We start from the raw sequence: 20,847 nt of genomic DNA on the forward strand, positions 1-20,847 counted from the left end.
ATCTCGGCTCACTGCAACCTCTGCCTCCCGGGTTCAAGTGATTCTCCTGCCTCAGCCTCCCAAGTAGCTGAGATTACAGGTGTGCGCCACCACGCCCAGCTAAATTTTGTATATTTAGTAGAGACAGGTTTTTGCCATGTTGGCCAGGCTGGTCTCAAACTCCTGACCTCAAGTGATCTGCCTGCCTCAGTCTCCCAAAGTGCTGGGATTACAGGCGTGAGCCACTGTGCTTGACTGTAATATCCTTTATAATAAACTGGTAAACATAGGCCGGGCATGGTGGCTCACACCTGTAATCCCAGCACTTTGGGAGGCTGAGGCGGGTGGATCACAGGGTCAGGAGTTCAAGATCGGACTGACCAATATGGTGAAACCCCATCTCTACTAAAAATACAAAAATTAGCTGGGTGTAGTAGTGTGCTTCTGTTATCCCAGCTACTCAGAAGGCTGAGGCAGGAGAATTGCTTGAACCTGGGAGGTGGAGGTTACAGTGAGCCAAGATCATGCCACTGCATTTCCAGCCTGGGTGACATAGCGAGACTCCATCTCAAAAAATTAACTAATTAATTAAGTAAATTAACTGGTAAACATAAATGTTTCTCTGAGTTCTGTGCACTGCTCTAGCAAATTAATTAAACCTAAAAAAAAGGGAGTTGTGAGAACCCCAACTTGAAGCCAGTCAGTCAGAAGTTCTGGAGGCCTAGACTTGTGACTGGTATCTGAGGGACAGGGGCAGTTTTGGAGGCTGAGTCTCCAACCTGTAGAATGTGACACTGTCTACTGGTAGATATGTTGAAATAGAATTGTAGCACACCCAGTTGGGGTCTGCTGGAGAACTGATTACTTGCTGGCAGGGAGAAAGCCCCACATATTTTGGGGTCACAGAAGTCTTCTGTGTTGATAATTCTTGTTTTGTTGTGAAAACAGAAGGAAAATATGGTTTGAGTGTTTTCCTAACAAAGGCAGAAAAAATATTTGAAAACATAACAGCTGAAAACATCCCAAATTTCATTAAAGACATGAATCTACATATCCAAGAAGTGTAATGGACTTTAAGTAGGATAAACACAAAGAAACACATATTAACATACATTACAATCAAACAATTAAAATCCAAAGATAGGCGGGGGTATGGGTGGCTCACACTTGTAATACCAGCACTTTGGGAGGCCAAGGAGGCAGATCACCTGAGGTCAGGAGTTCCAGACCAGCTTGGCCAACACGGCGAAACCCCCTCTCTACTAAAAATACAAAAATTAACCAGATGTGGTGCCACATGCCTATGATACCAACCACTGGGGAGGTTGAGGTAGGAGAATCACTTGAACCCGGGAGGCAGAGGTTGCAGTGAGCTGAGATCATGCCATTGCACTCCAGCCTGGGCAACAAGAGCAAAACTCCATCTCAAAAAATAATAATGATAAAAAACAATCCAAAGATAAAGAGAGAATCTTAGAAGCAGCAAAAGGGAAGCAACGCATTAAGTATAAGAGATCCTTAATAAGATTAAGGCTGATTTCTCATTGGAAACCATGGAAGCCAGAAAGCAGTGGGATTTTAAAGTGCTGAAAGATAAACAGCCAAAAATTCTACATCTAGAAAAACTATCTTTTCAAAATGAAGAAGAAATTGACGTTTCTAGATAAACAAAAGTTGGGCCTATCCTAAAAGAAATGCTAAAGGAGTCCTTCAGACTGAAATGAAATAAACAACAGAAGTAACTCAAAGCCATATACAGAAATAAAAAATTCCGGTAAAGGTAAAATCAAGGGTAAATATAAAGGCAGTATTACTGTATTTTTGGTTTGTGACTCCTCTTTTTGTTTCCTATACAATCTAGGATACCAATGACTAAAACAATACTTACAAATCCATGCTAATGGGGAAACAATGTATAAAGATGTAATTTGTAATAATAACAACATAAAGGGAGGGATGGAGCTGTATGCTATTAAAGCAAAGTTGGTATCAATTCAAACTCAATCATTATAAATGTAGGATGTGAATTATAATTCCCTTGATAATCACCAAGAATATAACTAAGAAATACACACAAAAGGAAATGTGGAGTAAATCAAAATGGTACACTAAAAAAAATTCTTAATAAAACACAAAAGAAGACGGTCCTGAAAGCACTGCATAACAACAAAAAAAAAAGACATTACATGTAGGAAAAACAGTAGCCAATGGCAGAAGTAAGTCCTTCCTTATCAGTAATCATTTTAAATGTAAATGGATTAAGACCACCAATTTAAAAAGACTGGTAGAAAGGATAAAGAAAAATAATCCAACTATATGATGTTATATGAGTCTCATTTCAGTCTGGGCATGGTGGCTCATGCATGTAATCCCAGCACTTTGGGAGGCCGAGGTGGGTGGATCACCTGAGGTCAGGAATTTGAGACCAGCCTGGCCAACCTGGCAAAACGCCATCTCTACTAAAAACACAATAATTAGCCAGGCAACGTGCCTGTGATCCCAGCTACTTGGGAGGCTGAGGCAGGAGAATCACTTGAACCCAGGAGACAGAGATTGCAATGAGATGAGATCATGCCACTGCACTCCAGCCTAGGTGACAGAGCAAGACTCAGTTCCAAAAAAAAGAAATCCATTTCACGTGCAATGACACCCATAGGCTCAAAGCAAAAAGATGGAGAAAAATCTACCAAGCAAACGGAAAACCAAAAAAAGCAGGGGTTACTATTTTAATTTCAGAGAAAATAGACTCTAAACCAAGAATGATTTTAAAAAGACAAAGAATGGCATTACATAATGATAAAGGGTTTGATTCAACAAGAAGACTTAACTAACTTAAATATATATAATCCCAACACTGGAGCATCCAGATTCATAAAACAAGTTCTTAGAAATCTGTGAAGAGACTTAGAAGACCACACAATAATGGTGCAAGACTTCAACACCCCACTGACAGTATTAGACAGATAATTGAGGCAGAAAATTAAGAAAGATGTTTGAGACCTGAACTCGACACTTGACCAAATGGACCTAACAGACACCTACAGATCACCTGAGGTCAGATCACCTGAGGTCAGGAGTTTGAGACCAGCCTGACCAACATGGTAAAACCCCATCTCTGCTAAAAATACAAAAAATTAGCCAGGCATGGTGGTGAACGCCTGTAATCCTAGCTACTCAGGAGGCCAAGACAGGAGAATCGCTTGAATCTGGAAGGTGGAGGTTGCAATGAGCCAAGATGACGCCACTGCACTCCAACCTGGGTGACAGAGCAAGACGCCATCAAAAAAAAAAAAAAAAAAAAAATATCAATACTAAAGAAGACCTCTCAAAACCATACAATTGCTTGGAAATTAAGCAATCTGCTCCTGAATGACTTTTGGGTAAACACTGAAATTAATGCAGAAATCAAAAAATCAAAAAATTCTTTGAAACTAACGAGAACAAGGATATAACATACCAGAAACTCTGAGACACAGCTAAAATAGTGTTAATAGGAAAGTTTAAGGCCGGGCACGGTGGCTCAAGCCTCTAATCCCAGCACTTTGGAAGGCCGAGGCGGGCAGATCACGAAGTCAGGAGATCGAGATCATCCTGGTGAACACGGTGAAACCCTGTCTCTACTAAAAATACAAAAACTTAGCTGGACGTGGTGGCGGGCACCTGTAGTTCCAGCTACTTGGGAGGCTGAGGTAGGAGAATGGCATGAACCCGGGAGGTAGAGCTTATGGTGAGCCAAGATCATGCCACTGCACTCCAGCCTGGGCAACAGAGCGAGACTCCATCTCACAAGAAAAAAAAGAGGAAAGTTTATTCCGCTAATCGCTCACATCAAAAGGTTAGAAAGATCTCAAACTGACAACCTAACATCACAACTGGAGGAACTAGAAAAATAAGAGTAAACCAATCCCAAAACTAGAAGAAGAAAAATAACCAAAATTAGAGTTGAACTGAATGAATCTGAGATGTGAAAAACCATACAAAAGATCAACAAAACCAAAAGTTGTTTTTTGAAAGAATAAATAAAATAGACTGCTAGTTAGACTGAGAGAATATTCAAATAAACACAGCCAGAAACAACAAAAAGGATATTACTACTGACACTGCAGAAATACAAAAAAAACCCTCACAGACTATTACAAACATCTCTATGCACAAAAGCTAGAAAACCTAAAGGAAATGGATGAATTCCTGCAAACATACAATCTCCCAAGATTGGACCAGGAAGAAACTGAAACTCTAAACAGACTAATAATGAGTTCCAAAACTAAATTAGTAATAAAGAGCCTACCTACCAATCAGAAAAAGTTTTGAACGAGACAAATTTACAGCTGAGTTCTACCAGACTTATAAGAGTTGCTACCAATCCTACTGAAACTATTCCAAAACATTGAGGAGGAAGGACTCCTCCGTAACTCATTATTTGAGGCCAGCATGATTCTGATACCAAAACCTGGCAGATGCATCAAAAAAAAGTAAACTTCAAGCTGATATCCCTAATGAACACAGATGCAAAAATCCTCAACAGAACATTAACAAACTGAATCTAGTGGCACATCAATGTCCTAAGTGACCATTAATCAAAAAGCTAATCCACCATGATGTTAGCTTTATTCCTGGTATGCAAGGTTGGTTCAACATACAAAAATCAATAAATGTGATTCAGCACATAAACAGAACTAAAAACAAAAACCACATGATCATCTCAACAGATGCTCAAAAGGCTTTCTATAGAATTCAACATCTATTCATCTTAAAAACTCTCAACAAGCTAGGCACTGAAGGAATATACCTCAAGATAATAAGAGCCATCTATGACAAACCCACAGCCAACATCATACTGAATGGACAAAAGCTGGAAGCATTCCCCTTGAAAAACAGCAAGACAACGATACCCACTTTTACCACTTCTATTCAACACAGTACTGGAAGTCCTAGCCAGAGCAATCAGGCAAAAGACAGAAATAAAAGGCATCCAAATAGGAAGAGGGTAAGTTAAATTATCTCTTTAGAGACTATATTATTTTATACCTAGAAAACCCCATAGCCTCTACCCAAAAGCTTCTAGATCTGATAAATAACTTTAGCAAAGTTTCAGGATACAAAAATCAATGTACAAAAATCCATAGCATTTCTATACACCAACAATGTCCAAACTGAAGAACCAAATCAAGAACACAATTCCATTCACAATAGCCACACACACACAAAATAAAATACCTAGTAAAACAGCTAACAAGGGAAGTGAAAAAGCTCTACAACAAGAATTGCAAAACTACAAAATGCTGTTGAAAGAAATAAGAGACAGCACAAACAAATGGAAAAACATTCCATGCTCAAGAATAAGAAGAACCAATATTGGGGGGGTTTTTTTGTTTTTTTTGTTTTTTTTTGTTTTTTGTTTTGAAACGGGAGTCTTGCTCTGTGGCCCAGGCTGGAGTGCAGTGGCGCGATCTCGGCTCATGGCAAGCTCCGCCTCCCGGGTTCACGCCATTCTCCTGCCTCAGCCTCCCGAGTAGCTGGGACTACAGGCGCCCGCCACAACGCGAGGCTAATTTTTTTGTATTTTTAGTAGAGACGGGGTTTCACCGTCATGTTCGCCAGATGGTCTCGATCTCCTGACCTCGTCATCCTCCCGCCTCCGCCTTCCAAAGTGCTGGGATTACAGGCGTGAGCCACAGCGCCCCGCCAAAAGAGTAAATGTTGTTAAAATGACCATGCTGCCCAAAGCAATGTACAGATTCAGTGCTATTCCGATCCAACTAGGAAAGAAAGGAGAGAAAGAAAGGAAGGAAAGAAAGAAAAGAAAAGAAAAGAAAAGAAAAGAAAAGAAAAGAAAAGAAAAGAAAAGAAAAGAAAGAGAGTAAGAAAGAGAGAGAGAAAGGAAGGAAGGAAGGAAAGGGAGAGAGAGAAGGAAGGAAGGAAGGAAGGAAGGAAGGAAGGAAAGAAGGAAGGAAGGAAGGGGAGAGAGAAGGAAGGAAGGAAAGGGAGAGAGAGGGAAGGAAAAGAAAGAAAGAAAAAGAAAGAAAGGAGAAAGGGGAGGAAGGGAAGGAAAGAAAGGAAAGGAAGGAAAGAAGGGAAGAAAGAAAGAAGGAGGGGGAGGAAGAGGGATCACCTATGAAATAGTGAATAAAGTTAACAGCAATGACAGTGATCACGGATACAGGCAATGCTCCTAGTATCCCCTAAGTGGCAGTAAAGAGCACAAAAGGAAGTGAAAAAGTCTAAGGAATGTGGAGGGGGGAGGTAAAAATCTGCAAAGCATATATCTAATAAGAGTCTAATATTCAGAATATACAAAGAACTCTTATAGTCAATAACAAGAAGACAAACAACCCAATTACAAAACGGGCATATGAATTTAATAGACATTTCTCCAAGGAAGATACACAAATGACCAACAAGTCCATGGAAATATGTTCGACATCTTCAACATCATTAGTCATTAGATAAATGAAAATCAAAACTACAATGAAATACTTCACACTCACTAGGATGACTGTAATTTTAAAAATAAAAGAGAGAAAAAATAAATAAAAAACAACAAAAAAAGATAAAAGTGTTGTTGAGGACTGGAGAAATTGGAACCCTAATACTTTGTAGATGACAATGTGAAATGTTTCAGCCCCTGTGAAAAACAGTCTGGCAATTCCTCATAAAGTTGCACATATGACCCAGTAATTCTAGTCTTAGGTATATACCCCAAAGAATGGAAAACAGGTAGTCAGACAAACTCTTGTACACAGATGTTCACAGCCCCTTTTCCCCAATAGTCAAAAGGCAGAAACAACTCAGATATCCACCAACTGATGAATGTATAAGCAGATTGTTGTATATACATACAATAGTATATTATTCAGACAGAAAAATGAATGAAGTACTGATAAATGCTACAATAAAAGCCAGACATAAAGGTTGGATATTTTATGATTCCATTTATATGAAATATCCAGAATCATAAATATACAGAGATAGCAGATTGTTGATTGTCAGGAGCTGGGGGAAAGGGGAAATGGAGGTATGGGGTTCTGGTTTTGGGTAACGAAAATGGTTGGGAACCAGACACATGTACATAGCATTGTAACTCTACTAAATGTCACTGAATGTCACTTTAAAACAGTTAACTTTGCTACATAAATTTCACCTCAAGTTTTTTCAGAAAGGAAAAAAGATACAAAAAAATAAAGAATAACTGAGAACACACTGTCTCTGAGGAGGCAGGTGGCAACAGAATCAGTAGTACAGATGGAAGAAAACTGATGAAATTCTTCTTTGTACTTCGTATATTTTCAGACATGGTTATCACCTTTTGTAGCACTACAGGAAAAATCTGGCAAAAATGATGGCTATATTATTGGGATATGAACTGCAAAATAGTAATAATAATATCAGTTGACATTTATTTATGTGCTAGACATTTTGCTAAAAGATTTATAAAAAATATTTCACTTAAGCCTAACACTCTATGGGACAGACTTACTCTCTTTCACAGATGAGGAAATAAAAGAAACAATGTAATTTGTTTAATCTCATAGAAATATTAAGAAGCAAAACTGTAAACCAAATCCAGGTTTTTATGATCTTAAAGTCTATGTTCTCCAACATCACACTATACTGTCTCCAGATTGAAAGAAGGAACAGCCTGTGATCAACAAGAGGGTAGAGGCCTATGATACACAATGGGGATACCACTGTTTCTCGTAGATCTAGGAGAATGACTGATGTTTAACTTTAGTTCAGAAACTGAAACAAGAGGTAAACATTTATTGAGCACTTACTATGTGCTGGGCATTATTCTGAGCATATTACAAATGTAAACATTTAATCTTTACAACAACTTATAAATATGGAACATAGGATTATTATCCCAACTTTACATATGAGAAACTAAAGTATAGATGGGTTAAATAATTTGTTGAAAATCACCTAACTAGTAAGTGGCAAAACCAGGAATCCAGGCAATTTGGCTTTAGAGCCCATGCTCTTAACTGGCACAGTATATCTATATTTTTTATCTCTCTCTTTTTAAAGCATTCTACAAGTAAGGAAATTGAGGCTTAGAGGTTATGCACTTTGCCTAAGATTACTTATTAAGTGGTCTCAGATAGGGCATTTGAACACTGGGTATCTGACTACAAAGTCCATGCCTTTCCACCGCACTGCTTATAAAGATCACCAACATACGATGATGGGCATGAATAAACTGCGTCTAAGGGGTGGGTATAGAGCAAGAATTCTCAGTCAAGCATCTTCAAAGATGAGGAAATTGTTAAAGCTTGTATGTACAGCTATACTACTATCAAACTATAATATTTCATGAACCTCAAAAGTAAATCTAAAATCCAAGGTCTAAGTAAAGTGGAAGCTGATGATACCTTCTCCTCACAGTAGTCTCCCTCTCATTATTTTGGCCTCCAAAGTTCAGGTATAACTTCACAAATGAAAACAGGATTGCAAAGCAATGAGAAAAAAAAAATCATAGAAATTCTGTCATATAAGAAAGTGAATAAAGCCAGGACCTATTAAAAAGTGAAAAGGAGAAGCAAAAATAAAAATGATAAAACTAGGATAAAAGCAAGATTTATACCTTTTTAAAAAGATGTTTTAAAGGGTATTTATAAAGATGTTGGAGAATAATCAACATGATTGAATAATATGCTCCAATAAGTAATTAAAAGGAAAATTAAATTTTATTGAAAAGAATACAAATTGGTAGAATAGCAGACAAGACTGTCTAATATGCCAGCTTTATCTTTCATCACTCTCTTAGATGTTAATCACCAGCCTTGGTGGCCTTCTTTCAGTTCCTTATATGTACTAATCTCTCTTGTCACATACACTAATTTATTGATTCACCAAAAATTGCTGGGCACCTACCATGTACCAAGCATCATGCTAGGTGACTGGATGAGTGGTAAATACTCTTTGCTCTCAAGAAGCTCACATACTAGTGAAAGAGACAGACATTCAATAGATAGCCACAAAAGTATTAAATGTAGTCATGATAAAGGAAAGTGCCAATAAGGAAAAATACAAGGTACTATAATTGTATACAGCAGTCTAATATATTATGAAAGGTTGAGAAGGCCTTTTCCTGTGGAAATATTTAAATCAAGACCTGAAGGATGAGCAGTGGCTCAGCAGGCAGAGGAAACACAGCTTATCGCAGGATGTGGGGTGAGTGAAGGAAAAAAGTGAGTGTGTATGAAAGTGAGGAGAAATATGAGGAAGATAACTCCCAGAAAATTGTTATTAGCAGTCAAGTAGATGATGGTACCATTTATTGAAACAAAGAACTCCAGAATAAAAGCAAGTCAATGGGATAAGATTATGAAATTAATTGCAGACAATTAATTGATGTACTGGTGAGGCAATTAAGTGGTAATAAGCAATAGGCAGTTGGACACATAGGTTTGGAGCTTAGAGAACAAAAGTTTGGGCTATGCAAATACATTCTGGAAAAGTACCTATATATATAAGTGAAGTTATGGGGGAAGATTAGCTAAATCACTTCGGGATAATATAATGCATTAAAAAGACAAGTACCAGGCATTTAGAGGACATGAGAATAAAAGTAACTAGAGATAATGAAAACCAGGAAAGTATACTAACATTAAACAAGGAAAGAGATTATTTCAATGAGAGAGCTTTGAAATGCTACTGAGAGGTCAAGTGAAATGAAAATATTTGCTCTTTGTCTTAGAACATTTGTTTGTTCTTGAGCTGGATAAATTTATATTCATCCTTCACAATTCAGCTGAGTTATTTCTTTTATCCAGCATTTCCAGACTCCTAATTCTGTCTTATGTACCCATCCTACATGTACTCTGTACATACCCTTATCATAGCATTTATCATTCTGTGTCATAATTGTAGCTGCTTATATACTTGTGTCCATATTTCCACCATGCTTGAAATTTTCAAATGTGTGAAGAAGGAAGACTGTGGGTCTAAATCAACATTTTATGTCCCCTAAATGCAGTCTTTCTCACGTTTATGTCTCATCTTCACCATAGCAACTAACATAGTACCTGACAACAAGGTTAGTACTCAGTAAATAGTTGTCACCATTTATTTATTCAGTATCTATGATACGGCAATAACTGAGCTGGAGGTAGTTGAGAAAATAAGGCATTAATGATTAGACAAGGACTCCACCCTCAGGGAGCTTCTTTTCCGATTATACACAGCTAACACTTAAACAACAAATAAGAATAGTTTATTTCTTACCATTTCAGTAGTCATCACTTTTGCTACAATATGTGTTATAGTTTTTCCAAATTCTCTTTTTCCTTTCCTACGCCTCAGAATTCTTGGAAAGAAAGGTCCATGAACTCTATAGTTGAAAATATTTAGTTGTAATTAAATTAACATGAAAAAGACTGACCTTGTCCTTATTCAGTAAATAAAAACTTGGTACTAAACATCTTTGAGAAATAGTTTTCATTAATTATAAGTTCCTTGAGGGCAATGAGCAACATGAGAGCAAGGTAATGATTCAGATCTTTTAGATAACTGCATGTTTAAATCCTTAAACTCTAAAATATTTTCATTTTAATTGACAGTGCCTGGAAATCTGCATGCAACCCACTACAACCATTGCCTCAGCTACCTCAACCTTCCAATACAGTAGAAAAATTTCCTGGTTGTACTTTCATAATCCATTGAGTTGTAGACTCACACAAAGATGGGTTATGCCTGTCACAGTGAGGCATCAAAATGTTAAAATGTTTTTGAATATGGCTAATTTTAGATACTATGCTCAATTAGCATATCATTTTTTTTCAAAGGATATTATCTGCATAAAATAGTTGGCTGTTGTCCTCCCAGCAGAACTATTCCAGCTTCTCTCTTAGTTGTTTTTATATTGTTTGCTATTCAGCACTTCTAATTAGTTCTTTCTCTTTTTCCTGCTTTTCTTTATGTTTCCTGTTTCCTGTCTCTATCATTTAAGTGTCTCCAACAGAAAGTCAGAGAAAAAGTTTTAGCATAACTGTTGGCTTTTATCATTACTGTCAGCCAAAAGGGACACTCTTTTTCCAATAGACATGGATTTACCAGTAATCTCTTTAGTATAATCTTTTGCATTCTCTGCAGCACTTTGATTGTTGCTTTATGCTAACAGGATGTGGCTTTAGTGTATGTATGTATATATATATATATTTTTTTCTTTTTTTTTTCTTTTTTTTTTAACTAAAGACAGGGTCTTGCCCTGGAGTGCAGTGGTGCAATTATGGCTTACTGCAGCCTTGACCTCCTGGGCTCAAGCAATCCTCCCACCTCAGCTTCCCAAGTAGCTAGGACTACAGGCATGTGCAACCTTACCTGGCTTTTTTTTTTTTTTTTTAAGAGGCAGGGTCTCATTACATTGCCCAAGCTGGTCTTGAATTCCTGGCCTCAAGCAATCCTCCCACCTTGGCCTCCCCAAGTGCTAGGATTACAGGCATGAACTTGGCCAGTACCAATATTTTTGAACTATATCTCAGTTATTATATATTTTTGTAAAACTTATGATTTCAGGAAACTTTCTAATAATTTTCTATGTAAGTTATTAAAAACTGAATTTAAACATATTAGCAGTATCCTCCAAAAGTTTCATTAAACATTTCAAAATCAAACCCACTCAACATTTTTATATCTATTGAAGCAAGTGGTCTTGATCTTGAGAAACAGGGAACCATTCATACTTTTTTTTTTTTTTTTGGTCTATTTACCAGTTAATTAGCTGCTCCAAAAGTAAGGCATCCTAAACATTCAGGAAACCACAGTAGTTTATCATGCTATCCTAGTTTTAAAATCAAAGGTATAGATAGGTGTTTTTTAATCAAATTTATTAAGGTATAATTCACATAAAAGGTATTCATTTTAAGTGAACTATTCCATGAGATTTCACAAATGCACATATGCTTTTAACTCAATCACAGTAATAAAGACATTAAAAATTTCCATCACACTGATAAGTGTCCTCATGCATCTTTGCAGTCCTGAGCAAACACTGATCTGCTTTCTGTCATTATGTATTTCCCTTTCTTTGAATTTTTTTTTTCAACCCAGAGGTCTTTTATTTTGTTTTTAATACTTATTATGCCATGAATTCATAGGGAATAGGTTCCAGCAGCTCAGGCTCCTTCCCACTGGTTCTCACAAAGTGTGCTTCTCTGGGTGGAGCAGGCTGGCTCTTCAGTTGAACCCAGGTACCTTTCTCTTTGGCGTCTTTCTTTTTCTGATCATTTTTCTTCACGTATTTCAGGAAGCTATCTCGGCTCTTAGAGTGCTTAATGTGCTCAATACACACAATAATTCTCTTGGCAAGAATCTTGCCCTTAACTTGTTTGTTAACAGCAGTGCCAACAGCATGCTGGGTAACATTGTAGACTCTTCCAGTTTTGCCATGGTAACACTTGTGTGGCATTCCTTTTTGAACAGTACCCATTCCCTTGATGTCTACAATATCACCTTTCTTACAGATTCACATATACTTGGCCAAAGGAACAATTCTATGTTTTCTAAAAGGCCTAGAAAACATATATCGGGTGCCTCTCCCCTTTCCCTTTGTGTTCGTCATTTTGGCGAATTACTGGACGATGGCGGTTCCACCTGAAAGGAAAACTGAATTTTTCTTAATAGGCTTTATTTTTCAGAGCAGTTTCAGATTTTCAGCAAAGTTGAGCAAAAGGAAGAGAGTTCCTGTGTATCCCTTGTTCGCCCCCGCACACACAACCTGCCCCACTATCAATATCTGGCACCAGAGTGGTACACTCGTTACAAGCAGTGAACCTATATTAACACATCATTGTCACCCAAAGTCCATAGTTTACATCAGAGTTGACTCTTGGTGTTGTCCATTATAGGAGTTTGGACAAATGTATAATGACATGTAGCCACCATTATAGTATAATACAGAAGAGTTTCAATGCCCTAAGAATTCTCTATGCTCTGCCTCTCCATTAATACTTGGGAACCACTGATTTTTTTTTTTTTTTTCTGCCTCCACAATTTTGTCTTTCCAGAATGTCATACAGTTGGAGTCATACAGTATGTAGCCTTTTCAGATTGGTTTCTTTCACTTAGTAATATGCATTTAAGTTTCTTCCATGTCTTGTCATGGCTTCACAGGTCTTTTCTTTTTAGTGCTGAATAACATTGCATTGTCTGGGTGTACCACAATTTATATATTCACCTGCTGAAGGACACTTTGGTTGCTTCCAAGTTTTGGCAATTATGAATAAAGCTGCTATAAACAACCATGTGCAGGTTTTTGTGTGAACATAAGTTTCCAACTCATGGGTAATTATCAAGGAACAGGATTGCTGGATCATATGATAAGAGCATCTTTAGTTTCGTAAGGAACTTCTAAACTGTCTTCCAAAGTGACTATACTATTTTGCATTCCCACCAGCAATAAGTGAGAATTCCTGTTGTTCCACACCTTTCTAGGAATTTTTAATAGAATTTTATTGTTTATTTATTTATTTATTTTTGAGTTGGAGTCTCGCTCTGTTGCCAAGGCTGGAGTGTGGTGGCACGATCTCAGCTCACTGCAACCTCTGCCTCCCAGGTTCAAACGATTCTCTTGCCTCAGCCTCCCAAGTAGCTGAGACAACAGACCTGCACCACCATGCCTTGCTAATTTTTGTATTTTTAGTAGAGATGGGGTTTTGCCATATTGGCCAGGCTGGTCTCGAACACTTGACCTCAGGTGATCTGCCCACTTCAGCCTCCCAAAGTGCTAGGATTACAGGCGTGAGCCATCATGCTTGGCCTCTCAATGGAATTTTAAAGTGGAATAATATACTATGCATTCTTTTGTGTCTGCTTTTTTCACTCAACCTATTTTTGAGATCCATCCATGTTACTGTTATTGTGTCAGCAATTTACTTCTTTTTTTTTTTTTTTGAAACAGAGTCTTGTTCTGTCACCGAGGCTGGAGTGCGGTGGCGTGATCTCAGCTCACTGCAACCTCTGCCTCCCAGGTTTGAGCAATTCTCCTGCCTCAGCCTCCTGAGTAGCTGGGATTACAGGCACACGCCACCACGCCTGGCTAATTTTTGTATTTTTAGTAGAGATGGAGTTTCACCATGTTGGTCAGGTTTGTCTCCACCTCCTGACGTTGTGATCTGCCCGCCTCGGCCTCCCAAAGTGCTGGGATTACAGGCATGAGCCACCTCGCCCGGCCAGCAATTTACTTCTTTATATTGCTGGGTAGTATTTCATTATAGGATTTTCTATATACAAGACCGTGCCATCTGTGAATAGAGATAATTTTACTTCATCCTCTCCATTCTGTATGCTTTTTATTTCTTTTTCTTGTCTAATTGCTCTGGCTAGAACCTCCAGTACAATTTGAATAAAAGTGGCAAGAGTAAATACCCTTATCATGCTCCTGACTGTAGGGGGAGAAAGATCTATTCTTTCACCATAAAAAATGATAACTCTAGCTGTGAGTTTTTCATAGACAGCCTTAAACAGGTTGAGGAAAATTCCTTCTATTCCAAGTTTTTTTTAGAGTGTTTATCATGACAGGGTGTTAATTCGTCAAATGATTTTTCTGTGTCTATTGAGATGACTCTGTGTCTTGTTTTTTCATTCTATTAATATTATGTATTATACTGATAGATTTTTCATATTTTAAAACAACATTGGATTCCTGGGATAAATCTCACCTTGGTCATAGTGTCTGATCTTTTTATATATTGCTGGACTCCATTTGTTAGTATTTTGTTGAGGATTTTGTATCTAAATTCATTAGTGATATTCATCTAGGTTTTCTTTTCTTGTGATGTCTTTGCTTTTGGATTCAGAGTAATATATTGTCTCACAGAATGAGTTGGGAAATTGTTACCTTTTATTTTCTGGAAGAGTTTTTGAAGAATTAGTGTTGATTCTTCTTTAAACGTGTGTCACAATTCACTAGTGAAGACATCTAGTCCTTGACTTTCTTTTGTGAATAGTTTTTTATTTGCTAATTCAATCTACTTAACTTGTTATAGAGCCAGTCAGAATTTATGTTTCTGCTTGAATCATTTTTGGTAGATTGTGTCTTACTAGACATCTGCTCATTTATTCTAGGTTATCTAATTTGTTGGGTTGAGTTATTTATACTATTCCTTTGTAATACTTTTTATTTCAGTGTAGGTTTTTATGTGGATGTAAGTTTTCAAATTAATTGGGTAAATACCAAGTAGGACTGCAACTGCTGAGTCCTATGGTTAAACTATGTTTCGCTTTGTAAGAAACTGCCAAACAGTGCTCTAAAGAGGCAGTACCATTTTGCATTCTAACCAGCAAAGAATGAGAGTTCCTTTGCTCAACATTCTCAGTAGCAATTAATATTATCAGCTTTTTTTTTTTTATTTAGCCATTTCTAATAGGTATGTAATGGCATCTCACTGCTGTTTTAATTTGCAATTTACTAATGACAAACGAGGTTGAGCATCTCTTTATATGCTTTTTTGCTGTCTGTGTATCTTCTTTGGTAAGGTGTCTATTCAGATCTTTGCCCATTTTTAATTGGGTTGTTTGTTATGTTTGAGTTTTATGAGCTCTTTGTATATTTTAGATACAAGTCTATCAGACATATATTTTGCAAATATTTTCTCCTAATCTGTGGCTAGTTTTTTCATTCTTAATAGTGTATTTTTCAGGGCAGTTTTCAATTTTTTTTTTTTTTTTTTTTTTTTGAGACGGAGTCTCGCTGTGTCACCCAGGCTGGAGTGCAGTGGCGCCATCTCGGCTCACTGCAAGCTCCGCCTCCCGGGTTTACGCCATTCTCCTGCCTCAGCCTCCCAGTAGCTGGGACTACAGGCGCCTGCCACCGCGCCCGGCTAGTTTTTTGTATTTTTAGTAGAGACGGGGTTTCACGGTGTTAGCCAGGATGGTCTCGATCTCCTGACGTCGTGATCCACCCGCCTCGGCCTCCCAAAGTGCTGGGATTACAGGCTTGAGCCACCGCGCCCGGCCGCAGTTTTCAATTTTAACAAAGTCCAACTTAAGACTTTTTTCTCTCACAGAACATACAGTATTGTTGTGGCATCTAAAAACCCACTGCCAAACACAAGAGTATCTATAATTTCCTACAAGTCTTACGGTTTTGAGTTTTATGTTTAGGTTTATGGACCACTTTGAGTTAATTTTTGTGAAAGGTCTGTATCTAGGTTCACGTTTTTGGATATAGATATTCAATTATTCCAGCACCATTTGTTGAAGAGAATATCCTTTCTCTATTACATTTCTTTCGCCCTTTGTCAAGTCAGTCTACTCTATGTGTGGATCCTATGGACTCTCTAATCTGGACTATATAAGGACTCTATTTATGGACTCTATTTCCTTCCACTGATCTATATGTCTCTTCCATTAATCTATTCTTTCACCTATACCATACTCTTTTGATTACTACAGCTTCATAGTAAGTCTTAAAATCGAGTAGTAGTAGTCCTTCAACTTTTTGGCTATTCTAGGTTTCCTGCCTTTCCACATGAGTTTTAGAAAGTTTGTCAATCTCTACAAAATATTTTGCTATGAATTTCACTGGGATTGCACTGGATCTACAGATGAAGTTGGGAAGAACTGACATTTTTTAAATATTGGGTTTTCCAATCCAAGAACATAAGATATCTCTCCATTTATTGTCATAAGTGTATTGTAGCTTTCTGCATTATAGGTCCTATATTTTGTTAGGTATATACCTAAGGATTTCACATTTTTGGTTCTATTGTCAATAATTTCTAAAATTTAAAATAAATTGTTCATTGCTGGTTTATAAAAAAGCAGTTGATTTTTGAATATTAACCTTGCTTCCTGTAAACTTGCTATAATCATTTATTGGTTTCAGGAGTTTTGTTCCTTTTTGATTCTTTGGGATTTTCTACATAGACAATTATGTCATCTGCAAATATAGTTTTATTTCTTCTTTTCCAGTCTTCAGACCTTTTGTTTCTTTTTCTCATCTTATTGCATTATTTAGAACTTCTAGTATGAAGGTGAATAGGAGTGGTAAGAAATTGTTAATCTTCCTGGAGAACCAAACCCTTTATCATCATGAAATGTCCCTTTTTATCCCTGATAATTGTCCTAGTTCTTAAAGCTGCTTCATCTGAAATTAATATAGCCACACCAGCTTTTTATTAATTAGCATGAGCATGAAATATCTTTCTCCATCCCTTTACTTTGAACATATCTGAATCTTTATAAAGTGGGTTTCTTACAGGTCACATATAGTTGGATATTGTTTTCTTAAATCCATTTTCATAATCTCTGCTTTTTTTTATTTAGATCATTTACATTTAAAGTTATTTTGACATAATTAACATTTACTATATTGTAGTTGGTTTCTATTAATACACAGGTTGCACCTGTCCTTTGTTTCCTTTTTCCCTCCTTTTCTGCCTCTTCTAGTGTTTTGGTTGCTTTTTGGGTTTTTTGTTTTGTTTTGTTTTTTTGTTTTTGTTTTTTGAGACACAGTCTTATTCTGTCACCCAGGCTGGAGTGCAGTGGCACTCCAGCTCACTGCAACCTCCACCTCACAGGTTCAAATGATTCTCGTGCCTCAGCCTCCTGAGTAGCTGGGATTACAGGCATGCACCGCCACACCTGGCTAATTTTTGTATTTTTAGTAGAGACGGGGTTTCGCCATGTTGGTCAGGGTGGTCTGGACTCCTGACCTCAGGTGATCCGCCCACCTTGGCCTCCTAAAATGCTGGATTACAGGTATGAGCCACCACACGCAGCCTTGCCTCTTCTAGCTTTAATTTAGCATTTTATTTTGTTCCATTGTGTCTACTCTCTTAAATCAATTATACTTCCTTTTTTTAAAAAAAAAAATAATAATAATATTTGCCCGAGAGATTGCAACATATATTCTTAACTAATTTATGTCCACTTTCAAATAACACTAAACTACTTCACATGTCATGAAGATACCATGTAACAGAGTATTCCAATTCTATCCTCCCATCTTCTATGATATTGTTTCATTTATTTCAGTAATCCATAAGCTTTAATTACCTAATGAATCATTACTACTATTATGTTAAATAGCTATCTTTTAGATCAATCAACAATAAGAAAAATAGAGGCTGGACACAGTGGCTCACACCCATAATCTCAGCACTTTGGAGGTCGAGGTGGGAGGATCACTTGAGTCCAGGAGTTTGAAATCAGCCAGGGCAATACAGTGAGACCCTGTCTCCACAAAAATAAAAATAAAAAAAATAGCCAGGCATGGTGGCACACACCTGTGATTCCAGCTACTCAGGAGACTGAAATGAGAGGATCACTTGGGCCTGGGAAGTCAAGGCTGCAGTGAGCCATTATCACATCAATGCACTCAAGCCTGGGTGACAGGGCAAGACCCTGTCTCAGAAAAATAAATAAATAAAATAATAATAAAATAATTTATTTTACCTTTATTCCTTTTCCCACATTGTTCCTTACTATATGCAGACATGAGTTTTTGTCATTTTTCTTCTCCCTGAAGAACTTCCTTTAACCTTTCTTGCAGAACAGGCCTACTAATGATAAACTCTCAGTTTTGTTTTGTTTTGTCTGAGCAAGTATTTCTTGCTCACATTTGAAGAATAATTTCACTAGATACAAAATTCTAGTTTGGTGGTTCTTTCAACATTTTGAATATTTCTCTCCACTCTCATCTTATTTTCATAGTTCCTTCTGAGAAATTCTTGTTCACTATAGTAGGTAATGTGGGTTATTTCCTTTGGCTTCCTTCAATATATTTTTTCTTTATTTGTAGCTTTATGCAGTTTAAATATGATATGCCTAGGTGTTGATTCTTTGATATTTATCCTGTTTGGTGTTCTCTGAGCTTTGTGGATCTGTAGTTTTGTGTCTGTATTTAATTTTGGAAAATTCTCATCATTATTAATTCAAGTATTTCTTCTGATCCATTTGCTCTTTTTCTTCTTCTGGTATTTCAGTTACAAATATGTTAACACCTTTTGAAACTGTCCCATGGTTCTTGAATGTTCTCTTCAGTTTCTTTCATTCTTTTTTCTTTGCATTTCAGTTTGGGAAGTTTCTATTTGACGAATCTTTAAACTCATTAATTCTTTCTTCCCGCAATAATAGATCACATATCCCAGTTATTGATGAATTTTAAATTCTCTGACTGATGAATTCCAAAATCATACCTGAGTCTCTTTGTCATACTTGCTTTGTTTGTCTGAACTGGTTTTTCTTGTCTTTTAGCATGCTTTATAATTTCTGTTGAAAGCCAAACATGACAAGTCAGGTAACAGAACAGGTTAAAAGGCCTTTAGTGTGAGGTTTTATATCAATCTGGCCAGGCTGTATTTAATGTGTGCTATAGCTGTAAGTGTCAGAAGCTTCAAATTCCTCTAGTTTCCTTGTTTTTGTCCCCCATCTTGTCTTTGTGCTTTTTCTTCTTCTTCTTTTTTTTTTTTTTTTTTGTGACGGAGTTTCGCTCTTGTTGCCCAGGCTGCAGTTCAATGGTGAGATCTCGGCTCACCGCAACCTCCACCTCCCAGGTTCAAGCAATTCTCCTGCCTCAGCCTCCCAAGTAACTGGGATTACAGGCATGCACCACCACGCCCGGCTAATTTTGTATTTTTAGTAGCGACGGGGTTTTCCATGTTGAGGCTGGCCTCAAACTCCTGACCTCAGGTGATCCTCCCACCTCGGCCTCCCAGTGCTGGGATTACAGGCGTGAGCCACCACACCAGGCCTGTGCTGCTGCTGCTTCTTTTATTTTTTTCTTTTAAGAGACAGGGTCAAACAACAACAACAACAACAAAGAGACAGGGTCTTCCTCTGTTGCCCAGGCTGGAATGCAGTAGCATGATCAATGCTTACTGCAGCCTCAAACTCTTTGGCTCAAGTGATCCTCCTGCCTCAGCCTCCCAAGTAGTTGAGACTACAGGCACATGCCACCACATTTCCAGCTAAATTTAAAAAATCTGTTTGTTTATTGTAAAGATGGGACCTCAATATGCTGCCCAAGGCTGGTCTCAAACTCTTGGCCTCAAGTGATCCTCCTACCTTGTCCTCCCAAAGTGCTGGGATTACAGGTGTGAGCCACCATGTCCAGCCTGTCTTTATGCTTCTTTTAAAAACTGTTCTGTAGACAGACTCTGTCTATGTCTTGCTACTCTTTTAGCTATAATCCAGTTATCTTATTTGGTTCACATATTATATATAGAGGAGGTCTACCTCTTCCTTTCTTATACTTTGGCCAAAATCAAAAGAGTTAAAATGAAAGATAAGGAAGGAAATGGATTAATGAGTTCTTTTGGTCAAAAAAAACAATGATTTTAGTGAATTCAGCTAATACCAACATAATTTTCCAATACTGATAGTTGTACCTTGTGCTTACCTCATAAATTAGACATCTAATTTTATACTTCACTTTAATCAGAACATATACCACAAAATAAGTGCTATGATAAAATAACCATGTAAATTTTGCTTCTATTTGAAATAGAGCAAATTATTACCGGAGGCGTAAATCTTCCCACATTTTCAATAATCCACAGAGCATGACTATCTCATAGTATTTTTTCCAGCATTCAACAGCCTCTGCTGCAGATGGATCTTCTTTAATATTGCTCTGATACTCAATGAGTTCGACACGTTTGTTTTTATATTTCTCCAAAGTTTTTTTAAAACGTTGTGCAATAGGACCAGGTATTGTTCCATCCTGTATATCACACCACCTGAAAATTATCAACATAATTACAATGTTTATTTTTTCTAATGTGTGGCATAAGTTTATAAACTATACTTACAAATTAATTCTTTCTTCAATAAGTGCAGTGTAATTCTCACAACTTTCTTCATCATCCCAGTCTCTCCAAAGAAAGTCATAAAAAAACCTACGATAAACCAAATTAAGATGAC

At 37.3% G+C, this 20,847-nt stretch overlaps 1 protein-coding gene across 1 annotated transcript in view; it reads right to left on the reverse strand.

The window, feature by feature from the left end:
- Positions 1 to 20,847, reverse strand: part of SHCBP1L (SHC SH2-domain binding protein 1-like) — a gene marked incomplete at its 5' end in the record, with an annotated part of 60,642 nt that overhangs the window by 20,802 nt on the left and 18,993 nt on the right. The window contains 3 exons of the mRNA XM_011995331.1: positions 10,207 to 10,312; positions 20,445 to 20,663; positions 20,736 to 20,822. Coding sequence (XP_011850721.1) covers positions 10,207 to 10,312; positions 20,445 to 20,663; positions 20,736 to 20,822 — 412 coding nt within the window. The remainder of the gene's footprint in view (positions 1 to 10,206; positions 10,313 to 20,444; positions 20,664 to 20,735; positions 20,823 to 20,847) is intronic.

The sequence above is a fragment of the Mandrillus leucophaeus genome, unplaced genomic scaffold, assembly GCF_000951045.1.
Source record: "Mandrillus leucophaeus isolate KB7577 unplaced genomic scaffold, Mleu.le_1.0 Scaffold484, whole genome shotgun sequence".
In the NCBI taxonomy this organism is placed as follows: domain Eukaryota; kingdom Metazoa; phylum Chordata; class Mammalia; order Primates; family Cercopithecidae; genus Mandrillus; species Mandrillus leucophaeus.